Source organism: Stegodyphus dumicola, chromosome 3 (assembly GCF_044657685.1).
Source record: "Stegodyphus dumicola isolate Sdum_Otavi_A_Nest chromosome 3, ASM4465768v1".
NCBI lineage: Eukaryota > Metazoa > Arthropoda > Arachnida > Araneae > Eresidae > Stegodyphus > Stegodyphus dumicola.
In genome coordinates this window covers 9,490,923-9,514,224 of record NC_140770.1, presented here as the reverse complement: position 1 = coordinate 9,514,224, position 23,302 = coordinate 9,490,923, and the positions used below count along the sequence as shown (strand labels likewise).

General features: G+C 31.2%; 1 protein-coding gene across 1 annotated transcript in view; it reads left to right on the top strand.

Moving 5' to 3' along the window:
* LOC118196411 (uncharacterized) overlaps nt 1-18,572 on the top strand; it is a 211,885-nt gene extending 193,313 nt beyond the window's left edge. Inside the window, exons 5-6 of the mRNA XM_085812557.1 lie at nt 11,334-11,487; nt 14,712-18,572. Of these exons, the coding sequence (XP_085668683.1) occupies nt 11,334-11,487; nt 14,712-14,716 (159 nt within the window). The 3' untranslated portion in view covers nt 14,717-18,572. The remainder of the gene's footprint in view (nt 1-11,333; nt 11,488-14,711) is intronic.
* The last annotated feature ends 4,730 nt before the right edge of the window (nt 18,573-23,302 follow it).

The window sequence follows — 23,302 nt, the reverse complement described above, 5'->3', positions numbered from 1 at the left end:
TTTTGATTCTTCTTCAAGCGTTGCCATCAATCACTTCTAATCCAAGAACCAGTAGAAGGCAACAGTATGTATCAAATTTTAACTTCTCATAATATAACAGATGGAATACTAGCTTACAAAAACATCAAAATTTCATTGATTGCAAATCATTGTCGAACTTTCATTGCATCAAAAGTATTGATTTGCGAAGACTTTTCTAAAGATTGATTTCTAAAAGAAGCTAAATTCACAAAATTACAAAACATCTTCTAACGAAACAGAAATCGCATAAATGTTTCCTTGACAATAATATTGCGTATCAAATTTTAATTTCTCGGAATATATTAGATGGAATGATAGCTAGCAAAATCATCAAAATTCCATTGATTGCAAATCATTATGGGACTTTGGTTGTGTCGAAATTAATGATTTGCTTCGAAAACAACATTAAAAATTAATTTTTATTAAGTTATAATAGAAGCTAAATTTATAGAAAATATTTTCTTATATAATAGAAATAACCTAAATTTTTTCCTGACTATAACAATATGCATCAACCTTCAAATCCCCAGAATATAACAGATGGATCCTAGCTCACAAAATTATCAAAATTTCATTGAGTGCATCATTGTCAAACTTAACAAAAGTAATTCAATTTGAGTCGAATAACTATGCCGGAAACTTTTTAAAAAATTAATTTTAATTAAGTTGTAAAGAAATTAGATTTATAGAAAATGTTTTCGAACATAATAAGAATTACCTAACTATTTTTTGACAATAATAACTTATATCAACCTTTAACTCCTCAAAATATAACAGATAGAATCATAGATCTCAAAGTTACCAAACTTTCATTGATTGTAAATAATAAGAATTTAATTGAATTAAAATTAACGATTACAAAATATTTGCGTATTTAACATACATATTTCATATACTTTAATACTTACTTCTATACTTAAATAATCGAATTAATAAAATAAATAAAAATAAATAAAATAATAAAGAATAAATAAATAAAATAAAGAAAATGAAATAAAGAGAAAATATGATAAAATGCTTTAGAGAATAAATAAAATAAATTCATATACTTTAGTAATAACTTCACGACAACTGATTTTCAAATAAGCCTTCTATTATGGAATGAAATTATTTTTGAATTCTTGCTACAGTTATATAATTATTTTTACCTTTACACTGGAAAATGTTTTGAAGGAACATTTCTTTTTATAAATTAGAATATTCTGTGTAGCATCTTACTCTTATCCCCTTCAAAAGCAATGTTCTCAGCATATATTTTACCCTATACCACAAGCGTACTTATATTCTTAAAATACAATTAATAAAAATCTATTTAGTTTTATATTATGTAATCAATACAGAAAATTTGTATTTGTGTTTAATAATCCAAAGCTGTCAGAGTTTTGATAATTTTTATTTTATTACGTAAAGAAATATTTAAGAAAATGTTGGTACTTACAATGAATGAAATGGATAAGTCCGCCGATAGCAGCTCCACATTGGATATACAGCGGCTTCCAAGAGTAATCGTACACTTTTTTTTTTTTTAAGAATTTGTAGAAGAAGCACTGTAACCCAGAATTGAATTCAAAAATAAAGCCCAGTATTTTTTCATATTATCTCCATGTGATTTTGAATAGAACTGAAGTTTTCTTTAATACTGAATTATTTTCTTTCTCTAAAATTGAAAATGTAAGAACGCATAAATTAAACACGACACAAAAGTGATCCGACACCTAAATATTTTCGTAAAATATCATAAATAAAATTATCGTCTGCCTCCTTTTTCTTATTTTTGCGTTTTGTTGACGTTTACAATATCGTTTGGTTTTATTCTTTGCTTGTTTATTTCGCTATATTTAATTTAATATTTCAAAATGGTTCGTAGTCGTAAGTAAATAACAAACAGCATTCGAAAATTGATCCTTTTTCATCATAAAGGTCGAAACTCCATCCAAGATATCGCTAAATTAGTAAATTTATCCCATTCTACAGTGTAGTGTATGATAAAATGCTTTAAAGAAGAAAATTGGATCAAAAATAAAGTAAGAAGAGGTCGCTTGTTAACGTTAACTCACCGTAATCAGATATTTATCGTTAGAAATTTTCTGAAGAATCCACGTTTGAGTACTGTAAAGGCTTCTACAGAATTTACTGAAAAATGTTCTACTTCAGTGTCACTTGAAACTGTTCGACGAGTACCCAGATCAGCTGGATTACATGGGCGCTGTGCTCGAAGAAAATATTTTGTAAATGCTAAAAATAGAGAGCTTAGGTTTTCCTTCACAAAATGAATTATAAATAAGTCTTATGAGTTTGAAAATCATGTCTTATTTTAACTTATTACCAAGATATCGTAAAAAGGGATAAACACATAATTTTACTTAATATCTCAGATTACGATCGTTATTTAACAGTTCGGAGAAATAACTTCATACTTTATTCAGATCATGTTTAATTATTCTGAAAGCTAACTGAAGTAGCTGAATACGAAACATTCCTAAGATATCTCTTAACTGTAAAATAATGAAGAATCTATTTGTATATCCTTCGCATTGTGTAAAACCAACAGCACCTATAGCCACCTAATTTTGAACATAAGTAGTTTTCCAATCGAACATGTGTACCTAGAAGATAGAATTTTGAATTTTGTTTTATTTATGTCTCATTCTAAGCGAATTTAAGGAATTTTTTATTAAAAATTCAGCGATTTAAAAGTTTTATGTTGCCACTTGGCAAAGCGAGAGATGTTTCAAATTTAATCAGAAAACGCGGGAATATAAAAGTAAAGTGTTGCCACTCAAAGAAAACGTAGTATACTTGTATTTCAAATTTAATGACAATTATGTAGAAACGACGGCACTTAGAGCCAACATATTTTGAACACACAGCCCTCATTCCAAACATGTGCAGTCCGAAGTCCAAATTTGGAATTTCATATTTGGTTTTTATTTATTTCATATTTCTTAGAAATTAAATGAATTTATGATTAACAAATTCAAAGATTTGAAAGCTAGCAGTGGCAACATTCATCGAAATGAAGCATTTTAAATTCCAGCGCGGCGGATTGTTGCCATTCACAAAAATGTAAGATAATCTTTCAATTTTATTCAACTATTCCATTTTCGGCAATAACTGTCTGAAATAAAATGCTTACTTTTCCACGCGCAAGCGTGTTGCCATTCAGTTAAGCGAAATATATATAATTTTCATTATTCTGCCTGTTACTGATTAACAGACCAAGCGATTTTAAGCATTAAAACTAGTTCTTTAGAATATTTCTTACATTTAAATCTGATTGATTTAATATGAAAAGCATTTAAATCATGAGATGCGTAATTAGAAATATCAAACTTTTTGTGAAATAAAATTAGCTGAACTCATTAAAATTAGGAATTTTTTTATAATTACTATTTTAGGCAGCTAGTCACAAAAATAATAAACATGATGTGTTACTTAATTTAGCACAGTAAAATGGCAGTTGCATTCACAACTATGATTTACGGATACGAATTGTAAGGAGTTAAGTTATACTGAAGATTTAGTACCTCATAACTTCTTTCGGAATCGAAGATGTTTGTAAGTTAACTCTTCTGCAAAGGAAAATTCTTTCTTCAGAATCAAGCCATTAGTCATTTTGATTGAAGATTACAGCTGCAAAGTAGAACGAAATGCATTAGTGTCTTGGAAGTTACAGTAATACATCAAATTCTGTATTCTAAAAAGAAAGTAGCAACAAAATAATAGAGTGGAAACCCTTTTTTTTTAACTGTTACTTTCTAGCTACACGTTTTAGAGTTCCAAAGCAACAAATTACCTAGGAAGGTTTTTGAAAAAATTTGTTCCTTTAAAAAAAAGAAATATAATAATAAAGAAAGAAAAAAGAAAAGAAAGCAGTCTGAAAGGATTCAAATTCTGACTTCACACTAGAGGATTGTTAAGATCTTTTATGCTGTCGCAGGTCTGCAGTTGGTCTCACTACTGCAAACATATTTTTTTCCATTTTAAGCTTTATTATCTATTCCTTCGCACTATGTCGCATAAAATTCAAGAGCAAAATCTCAAAATATTTAAAAGCGACATCTAGCCGCTCGAGCGGCCTGCCGCCTGAAAGAGATCTCATAAGAAAACGTATAAAAACGTATAAAAAAGTATAAAATGATTTTGATAAGTCCTGCTAGTGTTACTTCACAAAAATACTTAATACTTCTTATCAGAAACCTCTTCATTTAAATACATTTTCCTTTCAATTAATCAGATTAAAATGTATAGAAACTATTTTAGGACTGCATTTATTGCTTTTAAATCATTTAATTTGGTATTCAGTAGCAAAAACATTAAATTTGAAAGTTAAATATCTTCTGCTTTACTGAATGACATCACGCTGGTGGAGATACTAAGGATTCTGTTTAAGGCACTGGCGTCACATTGTTTCCAAATAACCGAATTTTTGGATTGAAACTGAAAGACATATATCTTATATTTTTCTTGAATGGCAACAGCCTGCCGCGCAGGAGAAAAAAAATAGTTCTCATTTCCAAATCACCGAGTCTGAAAATTCGTTATTTTGTAGTAAATGTGAAATAAATCAAAATTAAATTCGAAATTCAAAACTCGAGTTTTGAGGTGCCCATGTTTTTTGAGTGAAGGACTTTGTTTTAAATATTTTTGGTTGCTCTAAGTACCATCGCTTTTTCTAACATGCAAGGAATATATAGTACCTATGTGGGCGGTAGAAGGATTACAGTCGAAAACATCGCGGCAAAAACATCGCGGACGAAAACGTCGCGGAGAAAACAACGCAAGGCAAAAACGTCGTGCTACAAAACATCGTGGTACAAAACATCGTCGTCGAAAATAAAGCGGTTCAAAAACTTCGCAGTTTAAAAATATCGTCGTCGAAAATGTCGTGGTAAAAAATAAAGTATCTACAAATCGTCGCATGACGATAACATCGCAGATATGCTTTTTTCAGACATGCTTTTCGCAGACATTCTTTAATAACTGTAAATTTATATTCCCATAATGTTTGTGAGCGCATGATGGAAAGAAGGATAATTTTTACTTTCATATTTTTTCATTAACTAATAAATTTTTGCTGAGAAAATAAGAAGGAAACTTAAGCATAGAAAATTAATGCAACTTATAGCACTTAATGGAATTTTAAACCGACATAGTTAACTAACAAAGGCCATTAATAAATAATTTTTGTAATGCTTTTACTGGTAATTTTTCATGAAAAGTATAAGCTATAAGTTGCATTTAATTATCTTATGCTTAAGTTTCCTTCTTACTTTTTCAGCAAAAATTTATTAGTTATTTAAAAAATTGTGAAAGTAAAAATTATTCTTCTTTACATCTTGCGCTCACAAATCATTATGGGAATATCCATTTCCAATTATTAAAACCTGAAAAAAAATGTCTGCGATGTTATCGTCATACGATGATTTGTAGATACTTCATTTTTTACCACGATATTTTCAACGACGATGTTTTTAAACTGCGAAGTTTTTGAACCGCTTTATTTTCGACGACGATGTTTTGTACCACGATGTTTTAGAACTGCAATGTTTTCTCCCACGATGTTTTGTAGCACGACGTTTTCTCCTTGCGTTGTTTTCTCCGCGACGTTTTCGCCTGCGATGTTTTTGCCGCGATGTTATCGGCGGACACCGGTAGAAGTTAAATCTATGGGGAATCTTGATTTAGGCATGCATTTTAGTGAATTAACATGCACACCAAATGCACTTACGGCATTCAAAATGCCGTAAGAGCGTTCAAATACAAAACTACAAGATTCAAAATGTAAATATACAAAATACAAAAATACAAGATATTAAGACAAAACGGCTAACATCTTGTAGGATCTAGTCTTCTTTGCTAACATACAACTGTAACTAGATGTACTCAAAGATCTTTGCTAACATACAACTGTAACTAGATGTACTCGAAGGTTTTTGCTAACATACTCTGTAACTAGATGTACTCAAAGGTCTTTGCTAACATACTCTGTAACTAGATGTACATACTCAAAGGTTTTTGCTAACATACTCTTTAACTAGAGGTACTCAGGCTTTTGCTAACATACTCTGTAACTAGATGTACTCAAAAGGTCTTTGCTAACATACTCTGTAACTAGATGTACATACTCAAAGGTTTTTGCTAACATACTCTGTATCTAGAGGTATTCAAAGGTTTTTGCTAACATACTCTGTAACTAGTTGTACTCAAAAGTCTTTGCTAACATACTCTGTAACTAGATGTACTCAAAAGATCTTTGCTAACATACTCTGTAACTAGATGTAGATACTCAAAGGTTTTAGCTAACATACTCTGTAACTAGATGTACTCAAAGGTATTTGCTAAGATACTCTGTAACTAGATGTACATACTCAAAGGTTTTTGGTAAAATACTCTGTAACCAGATGTACTCAAAGGTCTACTTTGCGAATTCTCGCAAAGGCTTGTTATAAACCTCCCTTTCATCTATTAACTAAGCGTGGAGGAACCTAGCGAACTACTAAGCGAATAATCGCTGAAGTCCAAGAACAGAAATGTAAACTCAAAAAGGGTTAATTACTGTTTATTTGCTCCAAATAAAGATTTACAGTTGGCCCTTTTCTCAGGGCGTACACCAAAGCCTCCACTTGGGTCTGAACTCAAAAATATAAGAAATAAGAACTTAACTAATGACTAACTAAAGAGATTTAACAGAAGCTAACATACTTCTAGCTAGTTAGCCCCTAAGTACCGAATTAGCTTGCGAAACAATCAAGGGCACGTAATAAGGCCGAGCGTAGTAAGAGATGTACCTTAGAGAGACGTGGCCAAAAGGCAAACGCACGCTATTTGAAAACTCTGCTTCTCTGTCTAGAAGTCAGTGGGATTTCGACTTAAATACTACTCCTTCTCATTCGCATTTAACGTGATTCTAACACCTCATTCTAGTAAGGAATTGTAAGCTGAAGCTAGGAGAGATAGGAAATTTGCATAAACTTAAAAATAACTGTCATAAACTTAGGATAAACCTTAGATCCTCAAAGATGAATACAGTAATGGAAGGGTGTAAAAGACCCTTTTATGGAACACAATAACTCACAGACGTCATGGACTTGCGTGCTTACACAAGTACCAACTACTTGTGGAACTTATAGAAGATGTAACAACTAAAATAATAGTGCAAAACTACACATTTCGATTTAACCTGGTGGACTCAGAAATCTACACCGGCGAGATAATAATAATTTCGGCGGCAAGAATGCGATGCCGATACTCAAAGTTTAACGTCTGGTAGAACTAAAAACGTGCACTCTCAATAACGAAATCACGCTCTAACTAAACTTCGTAAGAGATATTAGGTTATTTCGCAGCAGGAGTTGTGAAAAATGAGCAGGCACTCGCCGGGACATTTAACCACGGACCACTCGAATATGCGTCGAGCGTGCTGACCACTGCACTACGAAGGCATGCTAAGAAGTCGGGAGAAATAGCTTATATACTCCCCCCTTTTAAAGGGCGACTGGGGTTTTTAGGGGACCCAAACGGTGGTGAAGAATCATTCTTCACCACCTTTCAATTCGGGCGCCACTGTAGACACATTAGGTTACTTTGAAGCAGGAGACGTGAAAAATGAGCAGTGACTCGAACCACGGACCTCTCGAATATGTGTCGAGCGTGCTGATCACTACACTACGAAGGTATGATAGGAAAGCGGGAGAAATACCTTATAACTTTTAGCTATTTCAGTTTAAGGGGGCTCATACACCTTAAACCCCTTATGATCTCCTAATATGTGACTGTTGCAAGAATTGGGATAACTTATTTATTTTAAAAGTAATTACTTCCAACTTTTTATGGCTGACTACATAATATAGCTGCTTTCTGAAATCGTAATCAGAAAGTTTGTGTTGCCACAAATATTTTTTTAATTTAATCCGCTTTGTGAAAAAAATTTTCGTCATGTTGCCACCTTGCGTGCACAGTTTAAAATTATCTGTTGCATTATTTAATTCCATAGTTTATATATAGCTTTTATAACATTTGGAAACTATTGTAAACCAAAGAAACTGAGAATTTCATGTTAAATTTTTATTTTATTTGGAGTTGAGTTTATAAAATGTATTTTATTAAAAAAATCTGTAATGTTTTCGTGCATAAAATTTTTAATATTAAAATATTCATCAGATTTTTGGTTCAATTAGAAAATAGTGCCCATATAAAGAATTCCATCCAATTTCAAGTATGTACCATTCGCCATTTTTAAAATATCATGCGCGCAAAGTGGAAAAATGACGAAAACTTTTGTCACAAAGCGAATTAAATTACAAAAAATTTGTGGCAACACAAACTTTCTGGTTACTAGTATCCAAAGCAGCTATATTATGTAGTCAGCTGTAAAACGTTGGAGGTAATTACTTTTCAAATAAATAAAATATCTCAATTCTTGCAACAGTCACATAATTCGAAGGGTGTACTCCAACTGCGCTGATGAAAATCTCCCCCTCGTCCTGAGATAGTCCAACTGCGCCGATCAAAATTTCTTTCCCCCGTTGGCCACAGGGTTACAATTTTATTTTTCGAAGCCAACTGTAGCCAAGAGGAAAATAAAAATAAAGAAATATATATTTTTTATAAATGAATTGTAGATTTGTTGCCAATCTAGAGAAACTAAGCTTCGGCAACAACAAAGATAACGCCTTCTTTTATTATTATTGCGAATTAAGTCATACTTAATCCTTTCTGGAATTTATTCCAGGAAATAAGTGTTTAAGATTTCTAGAGTAAATTTCTTAGGGGTTGAAATTAAAAAAATACAGCAGAAATGAGAAGAGAATTTAGATCTCTTTCATATCATAAGTTTATTAAGCATTATATACCCTACACGGAGCACCTTAAAACTGAAATACGCACATAGCGGCACAGAAAAATATTTTTTGAAAATAACTATGTAGTAATGCATAAATGAAAGAAATTAAATAAAAACTATCAAAGAAAATATATAATAATTATTACATCAAACACTCTCTTGACCGCAAGTGATAGAATTTTGTTTTCTCGTTTATCTTTCAGCAAAGCTTATACAATTAAATAATCACTTTCATTCGCGTAAAATTATAAATAAATGTAAATTATTATAGAAAACGCATAAAGTTAAACACTACAGTGTGAAAGGACAATTCTGGAATAAAAATGTTAAGAAAATTAGATGAGAAATAATCCATAATTTATTGATATCGATATAAACTCTATGCTTCTGGAAAAAGTTACACATAATTTGCACTGAGGTATCAATCACCGAAACCAAGTTAATTTCTTTCCTTATTTTTCTTATCAGAGGGATTTGTAAAAAGACACGCTAAGGTGAAAAATTTTGCAATATTTTTAAAGAATAAATATTATACTTCATGAACTGAAATTTTTACTATACATTTTTACACAGTAAATAAGTACAAAAAAAGGAAGAGTTAGGGGATCACTGGGACTAGAAACTCGGGTCGAACTACCAATGTTTAGTGACTTTTCCGCTTGATCATAAGACCTTTTGGAATTAGGCTGAACAATATATTAAAGAAAATAGAAGATACAGCACACGTAAGAACAAAAGTGGGCTGAATTAGAGATTTACATGTTTAATGAATAAGTTAAACTTACCTATATGCCATTATGAAATATCAGGAAGTAGCATAAAAGTATGAGTGAAGAAGGCAATGGCAACTAAATCATTCTAATCTAAATGTATAACATTATCAGTATCTGCTATTAATTTCAATACTGCTGAAAAAAATTATAAATGAATTATATTATAAATCGTATGAACTCGTTGCATTATAAATTACAACAGTTAGAAATATTATTAGCGTGATTTAGCGACCATCTTTGTTAACAAATAATTTCAAGTAACTAATTTTACAAATAAGTCAGCCTGAAACTAGGTTAGAAAATAAGCTACATGCTGAAGATTAAGCTTTGCCAAGGTGTTAGAAACATCTTCTATTAACTAGAGTTATGAAGCAAGAATTTGTAAAAGTTATCATTTAAATATAAATTGGCATAAATACAATACAAATTATATAAATTTTACATACATGAAAACTTGAGTACAGTGCAACAATATGTGAAAAAGGAATGGATTAAAAGGGAGACTGAAAATCCCAGAATATGAATATAAGGGAGTTTGAATTTTTATTTTTTTTTGTTAATTATAACAATTCTTATGACGCTCATAATTATCAATTTATTAATTAAATGTGTATTAGAAATTAAATGTATGCCAAAGTACATCAGGTGGAAAACAGAATAAATATTTTCTAGTATTAGAATATGGAATTTGTTAAAAGTTCGTTTCTAGTATTAAATATAATAAAGTTCGTTTCTAGTATTAAAATATGGAATTTGTAACAAAGTTAAATAAGCTTAAAATAACTTCAATGATTAAAAATGGAAAGCTTAATACGGGAATATATTGCAATAATATTAGTGTGAATTTAGAACGACTTAAGAAGTCCAATTTTTAGATTTAATAAAAATAATTTTTATAATTAAATTAGAACTGTTTACCTAAAATGGTAAATTTGGAAGTTCAAAATATTCTGCTATCTAAGAAGATTTGTTAATATTTATCTAGACAAGAAACTTATTTAAGGTGAGCTACAAATCCGATATTTGATACGTTGATTATGTATCAGTTTTGTGTATGTCATTAATCTATCAATTTTACTATTCAAAACTGATATATATATATATCAGCGACTAAAATCTACAATTTGGAAAGTTTTTAATTCTTACAGTGAATAAAAAAGATCTGGCTCATCATTCCTTTAAGCATCATAAAACTTTAAAATGAGTGTAAAAGAAACTTATTTTTTAGCACACGCCAGACTTTTATTTAATATTTGTTTTACATGCACAATTTTTACAATATTGATAAACGAAAATAAAGGCTTGCAATCTCAATAGAATGTACCATTAATGGTGATAAACGACTTCTTGTAACACCCAATCTTCTTGGAAAGAAATGGGGGACAGGAAACGTCGCGCAGTTCGTGGATTAAGAAAGAGGGGGACGGGGATTTTCGATCAAATTTGGCGCAGTTCGTACCCTACCAATTCGAAGATCGTAAGGGATTTAAGGTGTATGAGCCCTTTTAAATACATTCTCGTTCACGCTAACTGGATCATCTAAGTCGATTAGTTACTGTTACTGGTTACTGTACTGAAAATTTAATATCCCTATTCATTAGTCTTTTTAAATGTTAGAATCAATGGCAAGCATCGCATTTCTCATCCCTGTAACGGGTATACTTTTAATAAATATTTCTTTATTTTTCTACCAGGAAAATCTTGAGGATATTGATCTTGGAGATCCCAACGTAGAAAAGGCAGCTTTAAAAATTCAGTCCACATTTCGAGGTTTTAAAGTTCGCAAAGAACTCAACACGGAAGAACAGACAGAAGAGAATGAAGAAAAAGTCGTTAATGAAGAATCAGGTAACCATTTGTTTATTACTATAATTATTTTCATTATCAGGTTTTAAGTCTTTTACTATTGTAAACTGTGACAAAAACCTCTAGTAGATGTTAGCGACTTATCGCTATGTCTGAAATTACAGCAGAGTCAGAAGAAGGGTTTAAAGGACCCTTTTATTAACACAAAATAAAGTTTAGCATACGGCACCAACTCGGTCGCATGTATTTTGGCCGGGATTCCCCCTCTCTCCATTCATTATAAATTTTTCTACAATAAATTCCTATTACAATATTCAATAGAAAGCTCTCTTATTCTGGATGGAATCCAGGTTAAAAGCAACGCATTTGCCCAAATTGACAAATAATTCGATTCATCCAAGACATAGACATGGTATTTTATTTAATTGCAATGTATTGCCTACCAGCGAATATGAAATCTATACAGATGGATCTGGTTTCGAGGGAGGTGTGGGATGTGCGTTTGTCGTATATTTTTATAGTTTGGAGATCCATTATCAAAAATACATACTGGACAAACATAATTCAGTTTATCAATCAGAGCTATACGCCATTTATAAAGCCTTGGAATGGATTAAATCCAATTTGATCTATAAATGTACATTTCATATATAGTCGGATGCCTATTCAGCACTCGTCGCCCTCTCTCGGCCGGACCATTAAAATGATATCATGAATAAAATTAAAAATGATTATATGAATTTAAAATATAAAATGTCAATCAATATTCATTGGGTAAAGGCCCATATTGGTATCATTGGGAATGAGAGGGTGGATTCCTGGCAAAGGAGGCTGGCCTGGGGGATGGGATCTCTGATGGTGATCTACAACATTCTAAAAAAGTTACAATTAGCAAAATGAAAGATCACATGTAAAAAACATATGAAACCTGGTCTGATCAATGGAATGTGTCTCCTAGAAGATCAAAGGCTTTGTTAAATATAATAATTAAGAAGAATATGCCTATATTTTGCGATAAAGACTATAATCAATTAGTAACAGGGCATGGACGCTTTCCTATGTACTTACAGAGATTCCACCTCCAGGGGGTAAATTTATGCCTTAAGGGGACTCATACACCTTAAAACCCATAAGATCTTTGAATAGGTGACTCTTGCAAGAATTGGGATAACTTATTTATTTTAAAAGCAATTACTTCCAACGTTTTACAGCTGACTACATAATATAGCTGCTTTCTGAAATAGTCATCAGAAAGTTCGTGTTGCCACAAATATTTTTATAATTGAATCCGCTTTGTGACAACATTTTTCGTCATGTTTCCAACTTGCGCGCACAGTTTAAAACATTCTGTTGCATAATTTAATTCCATATTTATTATATAGCTTTTATAACATCTGGAAACTACTGTGAACCTAAAATTCTAAAAATTTCTTGTTAAATTTTTATTTTATTTGGAGTTGAGGTTATAAAATGTATTTTATTAAAAACGTTTGTAATGTTTTCGTCCATAAAATTTTTCAGTATTAAAATATTTATCATACTTTTGGTTCAGTTAGAAAATAGTGCCCATATAAAGAATTCCATCTAATTTCAAGTATGTACCATTAGCCATTTTTAAAATATCATGCGCGCAAGGTGGAAACATGGCGAAATATTTTGTCACAAAGAGGATTAAATTACAAAAATGTTTGTGGCAACACAAACTTTCTGGTTACTAGTTTCCAAAGCAGCTGTATTATGTAGTCAGTTGTAAAAGGTTGGAAGTAAATGCTTTTAAAATTAATAAAATATCCCAATTCTTGCAACAGTCACATATTCGAAGATTATGAGGGGTTTAAGGTGTATCAGCCCCCTTAAATGTGATACTGCCGGTGACTGCATTCATTTTATTGAAAGTTGTACGCTCACCGGGGGCGGTAAGAGCCTTACATGGAATCGGAAATGTAAGAGAAATGATTCAAAATTATAAAAAAGGAGTAAAATTTGCACAAGACATTATGAAAGTCATCAATTCTCATAAACATGTCATCGGTATCTCTGATTGATCGAGCTAACATGCTGAAAGCGTTCAATTTATGGAAACTACCGTTAAAGGGAGAGAAAGACTTTACACGCAAAGGTGCAGGGACAGCTTAAATGTTTTTGTGTTTTTGTGTGCCGTGTTATTCCTTTTAGTATACTAACCTAATTTTCTTTTCTTTTTTGTTAAGCTGCTAAATTGATTTTGTTTTTATTTGGACACGGCCGGCTCGTGTCGTTTGTTGTTGGAAGGGTTACGCCCGCTTTTCTTCATAAGGTTCAACAAACCAGGCGGAAGGGCTGCGCCCGTATAAAACAAAACAAAAAATAAATAAATAAATAAATAAATAAATAGGCACCAACTCGGGCTTACAGAAGCCAACAATTTTGGCTTAAATCAAAGATAATAGATAAATTAAAAATTAATGAAATTTAAGTACAGTTTAACGGCTTCACATTTTATCTAGCGCGCAAGCTGGCTCTGATCGAAGTCGGCGTAAACAAGCCCAATGGCAGGAATAACTCAGTGCTGAAGAATTCTAATCGCTAGAGAATTAAATTTAGCAATGTGGTCTTCAACCAAGCAGAACACGCTTTGATTTCCCTCTCCATCACCTTCCCTTGAATACTTCCTTCTTTCTACCTAATTTGAATATCGCGCGGGTTTGAAATGTGAATTCTGGCAGGGAAAAATAAATAAGGTTTCGTAAGAAAGAGAGTTAACATGAAATAACGGGTTAAGAAATTAAATTGAACCTTAAAACATCTAATCGAAGAAATAAATGCAATCGAATTTCATCTTGAAACATCATTTGGTACTTGTGTATTATCCTCCTGACCGCAAACCTCTCCCCAAGCAGAGCAACTGAGCTCCAATTATCGATAAGCGTGACGTCACAACAGGCAACATCTCTGCTTCCCTTTGATATAACCCCCATTCCTTCTCAATAAACCAGTGTACCCCACATGACTTCATTCATTCTTCATGTCTCCAGCATAAAAAAAACTAATGTCTCTACAGAGTAATATATCTGTACAGAAATTCGAGGAAATAAGTTTAAGGGAAGTGCAGCCAAAAATGTCTATAATTTAATAGGACGTACAAGGAAGTCATGTGGTGTACACATCAGATTTTTTATTTATGTAGATCATACTTGCTCTGCTGGATTGTTACATTTATTGACTTTAAAAACAGATATTTATCTTCATTGTGCTGCTTGTAATTATCTTTTTTTTTTTCTTTTCAGGATAATTCATTTCCAGTTTTCTACAAATGTTGTCCGCTTATGAACAATTAAAAGAAAGAAATTTCAAGAAGAAAATGAAGAACGGGATGAACGGAAAGTAATGCATAGAGAGTCCACAATTACCCAATCTGTGCACTTACTTTCTACAAACGTCATCAAACTCGGTGCAGATATTTGAATGGAGCTTTTCACTGTTCACGTGTCAATCTTAACGCAGTAAAAGTATTGCATTCCAGTGTACCATATTTCATTTTTCTGTGCCATTTAATTACAAACAAAAATCTATCTGAAAAACGTCCTTTCGTTTACATATATTATATACATACAAAAAAGAAATTTAAATGGAAATCCAATGAAATTTTAAGCAATGTAAGTGATTAGTTTAAGCAATGTAAGTTAACCTCGTAATGCATTCCACCGAGTTAAAAACTCGAGTAAACTAAATTAGATTATTTGCTACCTGAGTGCATACATTCAAGAATTTCTTTTATTCAGATATGAATATAACAGAATAGTTTTGCATTAAAATGAAGAAAATGTCTGAAAGAGGCTGAATTAAAATAAAGAATAAAAAACTGTTTTAAAAAAAAGAGCATTTCCTTAATTTTTATTGATGCATTAAAGGGTTAAAATGAATTAAATATTCATTTTTCTTTAAGCTTCAGACTAAATACTGAAATTATGAAGTTGTTAAAATTATGTAATGGAAATGTGAATATTTGGAATCGAATTTTTTTCATTCTGTATTATTTAAGCTTCAGTTAAAGTGTTGATCCGTTAAAATTCGGTAGAATGGTAATTTGAATTAAATTATAATTTGAATTAAAAAACTGAACTTGGAGATATAAATTTCATTTTGATTTGTTATATTTAAAATTAACCAAAGTGAATAAGTAAATTTGCAGCAATTTAAAAATTAAATTTTAAATATTTTAATCTTTCTTGCTGTATTACGTTAGAGCAGGGATTTTCAACTTAAAGAGAATTCCCTCTGGGGGAAATCCCATAGTTTCACAGGGAAAAAGCGATCAGCCTTTAATTTACCTGTAAAGTATTTAGTTTCAAATCATGAATATAAAAAACTACTTTTATTCAAGTTTTTGTATTTATCAACATGTTTTATGCCTTCTGTTGTTTAATTTATAAAACACTTTAAGAGTTAATCTAAATCTAAATTAATATAGTATATTTATTTTTGGAGTTTTGAAAAGGAATGGGTAGAAGTATTCTGTAACAAAAAGGAGTGTATGAGGAAAGAAAAAGTGAGAACACCTGTTTTAGTCTTTAGTATTGTATTTAAAGCGTTTTTTTTTTTAAAGCCAAACAATAACTGGATAATTTGATTTCTTAATTTTGATTTTTAGAAAAATATTTCACTTCGAATTCAGAATAAATTTTACTGACTCTTATCGTAACATAAATAATTCCGGAACTTTTATTGTATTTAAAGCGTTCTTTTTAAAAGCCAAACAATAACTGGATAATTTGGTTTCTTAATTTTGATTTTCAGAAAAATATTTCACTTCGAATTCAGAATAAATTTTACTGACTCTTATCGTAACATAAATAATTCCGGAAATTGTATTGCATTTAAAGCGTTCTTTTTAAAAGCCAAACAATAACTGGATAATTTGGTTTCTTAATTTTGATTTTCAGAAAAATATTTCACTCCGAATTCAGAATAAATTTTACTGACTCTTATCGTAACATAAATAATTCCGGAAATTTTATACACATAAGAAAGTTTCGTTTTTAAGAAGAAAAAAATTCTTACCTTCCATTTACGTTTTTCTGCATTTTACTTTTCTGAATTTTTTTAAATTTTATTCTAGGGTATGTATAGTGACCGATTATGAAGTAAAAATGATATCATTTTAAACAAATTCGCTAATATTTCTTAATTCAGTTACATTTTTAAACCTAGACATTTTCCATTCAAACGTTTGTTTTCAGCAGATAGAAAAATTGACTACAGGGCACCAAAATGTCGCAAAAACTTTCCAAAAGCCAGTCTGAATTTTAATTAATTAGCCTGCAACGTGTAGAGTTGAATAAAAGATTTTTAAGAAAAAATTTTCATAAAAGATTTTCAGCTATTGCGTAATATTGCCAAGATAAACATCTTTTGTAAATATTTTGACCATCTATCTGAGCTTGCTGTTATTAAAAAATTTATTTGTGCAATATTTTATACATGATATTATGTAACACAGGATCTCCAACAAAAATACGTCTGTTTTAATTCGAAGTTTAGCATTTAAAAAAAGGAGCTTCAATTCTTGCAATCGTTTAAGAATAAATGTAAAGCGAGCATAAATTAAGTTCACTTACGGTGTTTAACTATGAGTGAAATTTTTTCTTCGATTTTTAACGTATCCTACACACAAAATCTGATGTGTTCACACATGACTTCCCTGTACGGAATATTAAATTATACGCATTTTTTCTTGCATTTCATTTAAACTTATTAGATTGAATTAAACCTACTTCGCCGACAGCGCATAAACCACAATAGAATAAATGCATTCTTTAAAATTCACTTTGTTTACCATAGCGACACTCTGGCGCTAGGTTTACTTAACAGTATTATATTTCGTTCATATTATAACTCAGAATGCACAAAATTTATATCATTTAAAGAATTATCTAATCGGTGCCACATGTTCTATTCAAATACTATACTAAAGCTAGAACTATGTAAAAAAGAAATTAAGCAAACAAAACAAAAAAGAAACAGTTTTTCACAGACCTTTGTGTATTTCTCATTCAATTCATTCAGTTTTCACTTCGCGACAAGGCCAAAATACATAAAAACTCAAAATATCTGTATTAAAAATTACGAAGTAAATCTTAAACGCTTATTTCCTGGAATAAATTCCAGAATGGATTAAGCATGATTTAATTCGCAATAATAAAAGAAGGCGTTATCTTTGTTGTTACGAAGCTTAGTTTCTCTAGACTGGCAACAAATCCGTTATTCTGCCAAGTTTCAATTGCAAATAAACATGGCTGCCATCGCAAACATAATTAGGCTTAGCCGCACTTGAACAAATTTTAAATTGTTGGTTAAAAATATTCCATGCAGATTTACTGAAGGTATAAACAACGTGTAAAAGTAATCGAAGAACGTATGGGGTTCCAACCTTTTATCTAGCAGCTGTGTAGGAACCTCGTGACCACTTAAACGAATAATCGCTTTAGTTCATGAAAAGAGACGAAAACTCAAGAAGGGTTAATTACCCTTTATTTTTCAAAATAAGAACTCAACAGATGGATCCTTCTCAGAGCCGAGCGTAGTAATATCTTAGAGAGAGGGTAGCCAAAATACGCGCTCTAGTCAGGAACTCTGGCTCTCTAACGAAGCCGGTGGAACTTCAACTTAAGTACCGCACTAACTCATCTGCATTAACTGAGATTTTAAAAACACATTCTGGTAGGAAATTGTAAGCTGAAATTAGGAAGGACAGAAAAGCAGCTTCGGTAAAAGTATAGTTTAGGGTACCCCTTGGCGAAACGTGGCGTTTTTTGGCGGTACATGGATACCGATTTTGTGCAATTCTTTGACTCGTTATTTTGGCTTGCGAAGTGGCGATTTTTGTGCCAAAAATCGCCGCTACACAAAGCCAAAATAACAAGACAAACAATTGCACAAACTCGGTATCCATGTACACATCGACTTAATTTCACTTAAAAAAAAAAAACCCCGAATTGCACAAAAATGGCATAGCTCACTCTTTTAACTTTGTCTATGTACACGTTGACCTATTTTCACTTAAAAAAAAATCCCAGAATTGCATAAACTTGCATTACGCACTCCCTTTACTTTGTCCATGTACACTTCGATATATTTTCACTTAAAAAGTCAAAGGAGCACAAAATTCTACAATATAGGCAAACAAAAAATACATAATCTCAGTAAAATGCATTTTAAACCAAACAATAAAATAACAAAGAAAAGGAAAAACATGTTATACATTTAAGCACTACCAAAAGGAAATATTCACTGACCATGATTTTCGAGTTCGCTTCGTACACCCAGAGCCACGTAAAAATCAAAATATCAATCATACTCAAAATGACTTTTTTCAAACCAGGTACTCTTTCTGATCGAACGCTTCACATAGTGACCATCTGAACCTTTCTTCCTACAAACCCATTCAAATCCATCTAAACGGTTTTTACGTTCGACTAGACGCATATCCTTCCTACGTACAGGACACTTATAATGGCTACTAAGTAAACCTTCATTTACACACCAGTCAATTAAAGCTCTTTTCCCCTTTCGCTCCAAATCGTACAGAAACTTCAAATTACAAATTAATCTTACTACATTCGGCCATTCTACCGTCTAAAGAATCAAACCAACGCACACCACAAAAACGCTTACAAAACATCCCATGATTCAAAATTTCTCAGAATCATGCACCCGATTACGTCACAATAGGGTTTCCATAACATTTAACTACTCAGGCTACCATAAATGAAACAACAACTTGGCGATAAATGAAACAAAAATTTGGCCATAATACAAGGAGTACCTTAAAGTCGACTCTACGCGCAGCTTCAACTAAAGATAACTGTTAAAAAATTAGGATAAACCTTTACATCCGTATAAAAAGTTGTAGGGTCCCTCTCCTTTTATCTATAATAAAACATTGAGGAACTTAGTGAACTACCTAGCGACTTATCGCTGAGTTCAGACAACTAAGACGTAGACTCGAGAAGGGTTAAATTACCCTTTTATTCAATCAAATAAGAATAACAGCCGTCCCTTTCTCGGGCTTTAATTAAGAATACGAAATAAGAAACCAAACTGTAATTAATTAAGCGAGACTTTGCCGAAGCTAGACACAATCCCCTAACGTAGTTGGCCCTTATATTAAACGAGCCACAGGTGCCACTAAAGACTCCTAGCAGTCTCTATCGAAGTTAGTTGAAATTCTAACAAATACAACTAAATTATTGCATTCAAAGCGATTCTAAAACCTCATTCTGTTAGGAAGTTGTAAGTGGGAAAGCTAAACACGAGTATCTAACGTAGTTGGTCCGTAATCTAAACTAGCCGGCGAATATAAATAGGCAAGTAAATTATGGCCGAGCTTAACAGCTTCAAGAGTGACTTAGCGAGAAGGCGACCACGTGCCACACAGGACTCCTAGCACTCTCTATCAAAGTTAGTTGAACCTTCCTTAAATAGTTCTAACTCAATTTACATTCAACGCGGTTCTAAAAACTCATTGCGGTAGGAAGTTGTAAGTGGAAACAAGAATGTATAGGAAAGGGTTTCAAAATTAAAATAACTGTAATAAAATTCAAATGTAGCTTACCTGGTGGAACGTATAAGAAATTAAATTTCAAAATTTTATAAAACTGATTTATTTAAATTTAAAAATGCCAAAACATGAATCCTCGCGTCATTGAAAATATTTTTGTAAGTGGAAGTATATGTCCAAGTAAAGGGCGGAGAAGACTTTCGTAGACACAATGCATAAGTACGATTGTTCTGAGTCAATGATTTCTGAAGAATGTGATATTTTGGTTATGGCAAAGCGCTCGGGAGGTATCTGTCTAAAGGGAGGACTCTCTAATAGTAAAATTTGAGAAACAGTGATATTTTTGTTGGAGATTCGTGAGTTTAAAATCGCAAATCTGGACCCTGAATTTCGCGATAATCATTGAGTAACTATATGCTCCATGTTTAAATAAAATTTCAAGTGAGTTTCGAATAAATATTTCACTTTGAATCAAAGTCTCTGTGTCATTCTGTTCTCCATCCCAAACACTTCTATGTTTATACCCATCCTCATTATCATACTCAATATACTGCTTATCAGTTTTGCTTCAGTACATTGTTTATAAGAGTACATTATTTATTACAGTACTGTAACCAGTCCTTTAACATAAATTGTTGGACTAACTCTCACAACAAGGGTGACCTCTGGTGAGTAGCCAGAGAAGTATTTCCTTAAAGCCAAGTGTCTAACCTGATAGGTTGTACCAGACAATTGCTCTGTAATTTTCTTAAAGTTAAATGTAATGTCTGTGTGTAACTTAAACCTGTTAATAAATACTTGTTACACTATACACGACTCTTCTATGAACCTATCTAAAACGACCCCATTCACAGTACATTATTTATTCGAACGATTTAAAAAAAATATTGTTGCATGCGTACGGGTTTGTAATAGATTGAATGCCCAAGTCCGATAAAAGGTTACTAAAATATATTCTTATCGCAAGAAATGTAATCAAACGCTGGAATTTTCCTCAGATTATATTATAACTGATTGTATTCAGTGATATTCGTAGAATATAACTCAATATAATCAGAATTATATTCGTAGAATATCACTCAATTATATTCGTAGAATATCACTCATTATATTAGTAGAATATCACTCATTATATTCGTAGAATATCACTCATTATATTCGTAGAATATCACTCAATTATATTCGTAGAATATCACTCATTACATTAGTAGAATATCACTCATTATATTACTAGAATATCACTCATTATATTCGTAGAATATCACTCATTATATTCGTAGAATATCACTCATTATATTATTAGAATATCACTCAATTATATTCGTATAATATCACTCATTATATTCGTAGAATATCACTCATTATATTAGTAGAATATCACTCATTATATTCGTAGAATATCTCTCATTACATTCGTAGAATATCACTCATTACATTCGTAGAATATCACTCATTATATTAGTAGAATATCACTCATTATATTCGTAGAATGTCACTCATTATATTAGTAGAATATCACTCATTATATTCGTAGAATATCTCTCATTATATTAGTAGAATATCACTCATTATATTCGTAGAATATCTCTCATTATATTAGTAGAATATCACTCATTATATTATTAGAATATCACTCAATTATATTCGTAAAATATCACTCATTATATTCGTAGAATATCACTCATTATATTAGTAGAATATCACTCATTATATTCGTAGAATATCACTCATTATATTAGTAGAATATCACTCATTATATTCGTAGAATATCACTCAATTATATTCGTAGAATATCACTCATTACATTAATAGAATATCACTCATTATATTAGTATAATATCACTCATTATATTAGTAGAATATCACTCATTATATTCGTAGAATATCACTCATTATATTCGTAGAATATCACTCATTATATTTGTAGAATATCACTCATTATATTAGTAGAATATCACTCATTATATTAGTAGAATATCACTCATTATATTCGTAGAATATCACTAATATAATTAGTAGAATATCACTCATTATATTAGTAGAATATCACTGATTATATTACTAGAATATCACTCATTATATTAGTAGAATATCACTCATTATATTCGTAGAATATCACTAATATAATTAGTAGAATATCACTCATTATATTCGTAGAATATCTCTCATTATATTCGTAGAATATCACTCATTATATTCGTAGAATATCACTCATTATATTCGTAGAATATCTCTCATTATATTAGTAGAATATCACTCATTATATTAGTAGAATATCACTCAATTATATTCGTAGAATATCACTCAATACTACTCAAAACGTTAAAATATAACGCAATGCAAAGAGAAAGCTAGTCGGATCTCACCGCGAATTCGCAAAAAAATAACAACCAGCTATCTAAACAACAACTGATATGACATGTTTCTCACCGGCCTTTTGAAGCTTTCAATCGGTCGCGAGAGAGTTCTAGTAATTTCCTTTGCTTCTCGAGTTTTCTCGAAAGCAAAAAAGTAAGTGTAACACAGTAGTCAATTACATTTAATCAATTTCAATACATATAAAAGAGATATTTTATTCAATTTTAAATGCACGTGCTCTTATATTTTTACTTTTCTGACATAGCTTTCTCTTATAATTTATGACTGCAGGGGGAAATAAAACAATTTTAATTATAATTCTACTAAACATATCCAACTAAATACACAATTCGTAACAATAACAATAAAGTAATATCTCTCGTAACCGGCTCCCTCTTAAACTGCAATATCAAAATAACGGCACTTTTGAAGGTCAAAATTGAAACCAGAAATCTAAGCTTACTAGGCGCTTGCGTTGCCAGTCGCCTACAATAATTACCAAAAAAAAAAATGGAAAATGTATGATTTTAATGTGGGATTTTATGAAAATATTTAATATTTCTAATTAGAACATGTTCGGATTTAAATGCATTTTTATTCAAATCAGTTATATTAAAATGTAGAAAAAAAAAAAAAAAGACTTTTAAGAACTTTGTTCATTGCTTTGGTATCGTTTGGTTTATTTCTCACTAACAAGCTGATTAATTTTTAAAGCTAAATATCGAGTACTTTATAAAGTCTACTTCTCTTAGGAAGCATGCACAATAGACTTTAAAAAGACTTTTGAGGAATTATCTTCTAGTCTTGTGAAAGAAAACAAAAGTCAGAAGAAGGGTGTATAAGACCCTTTTAATCGAACACTAATTTAACAACTACTCAACTTGGCTTTAGACAAGCTAAGAACTTAACAGAAATGCGTAACGCCAAAGGATAATTTAAACTGCAGTCAAGGCTCTGGTT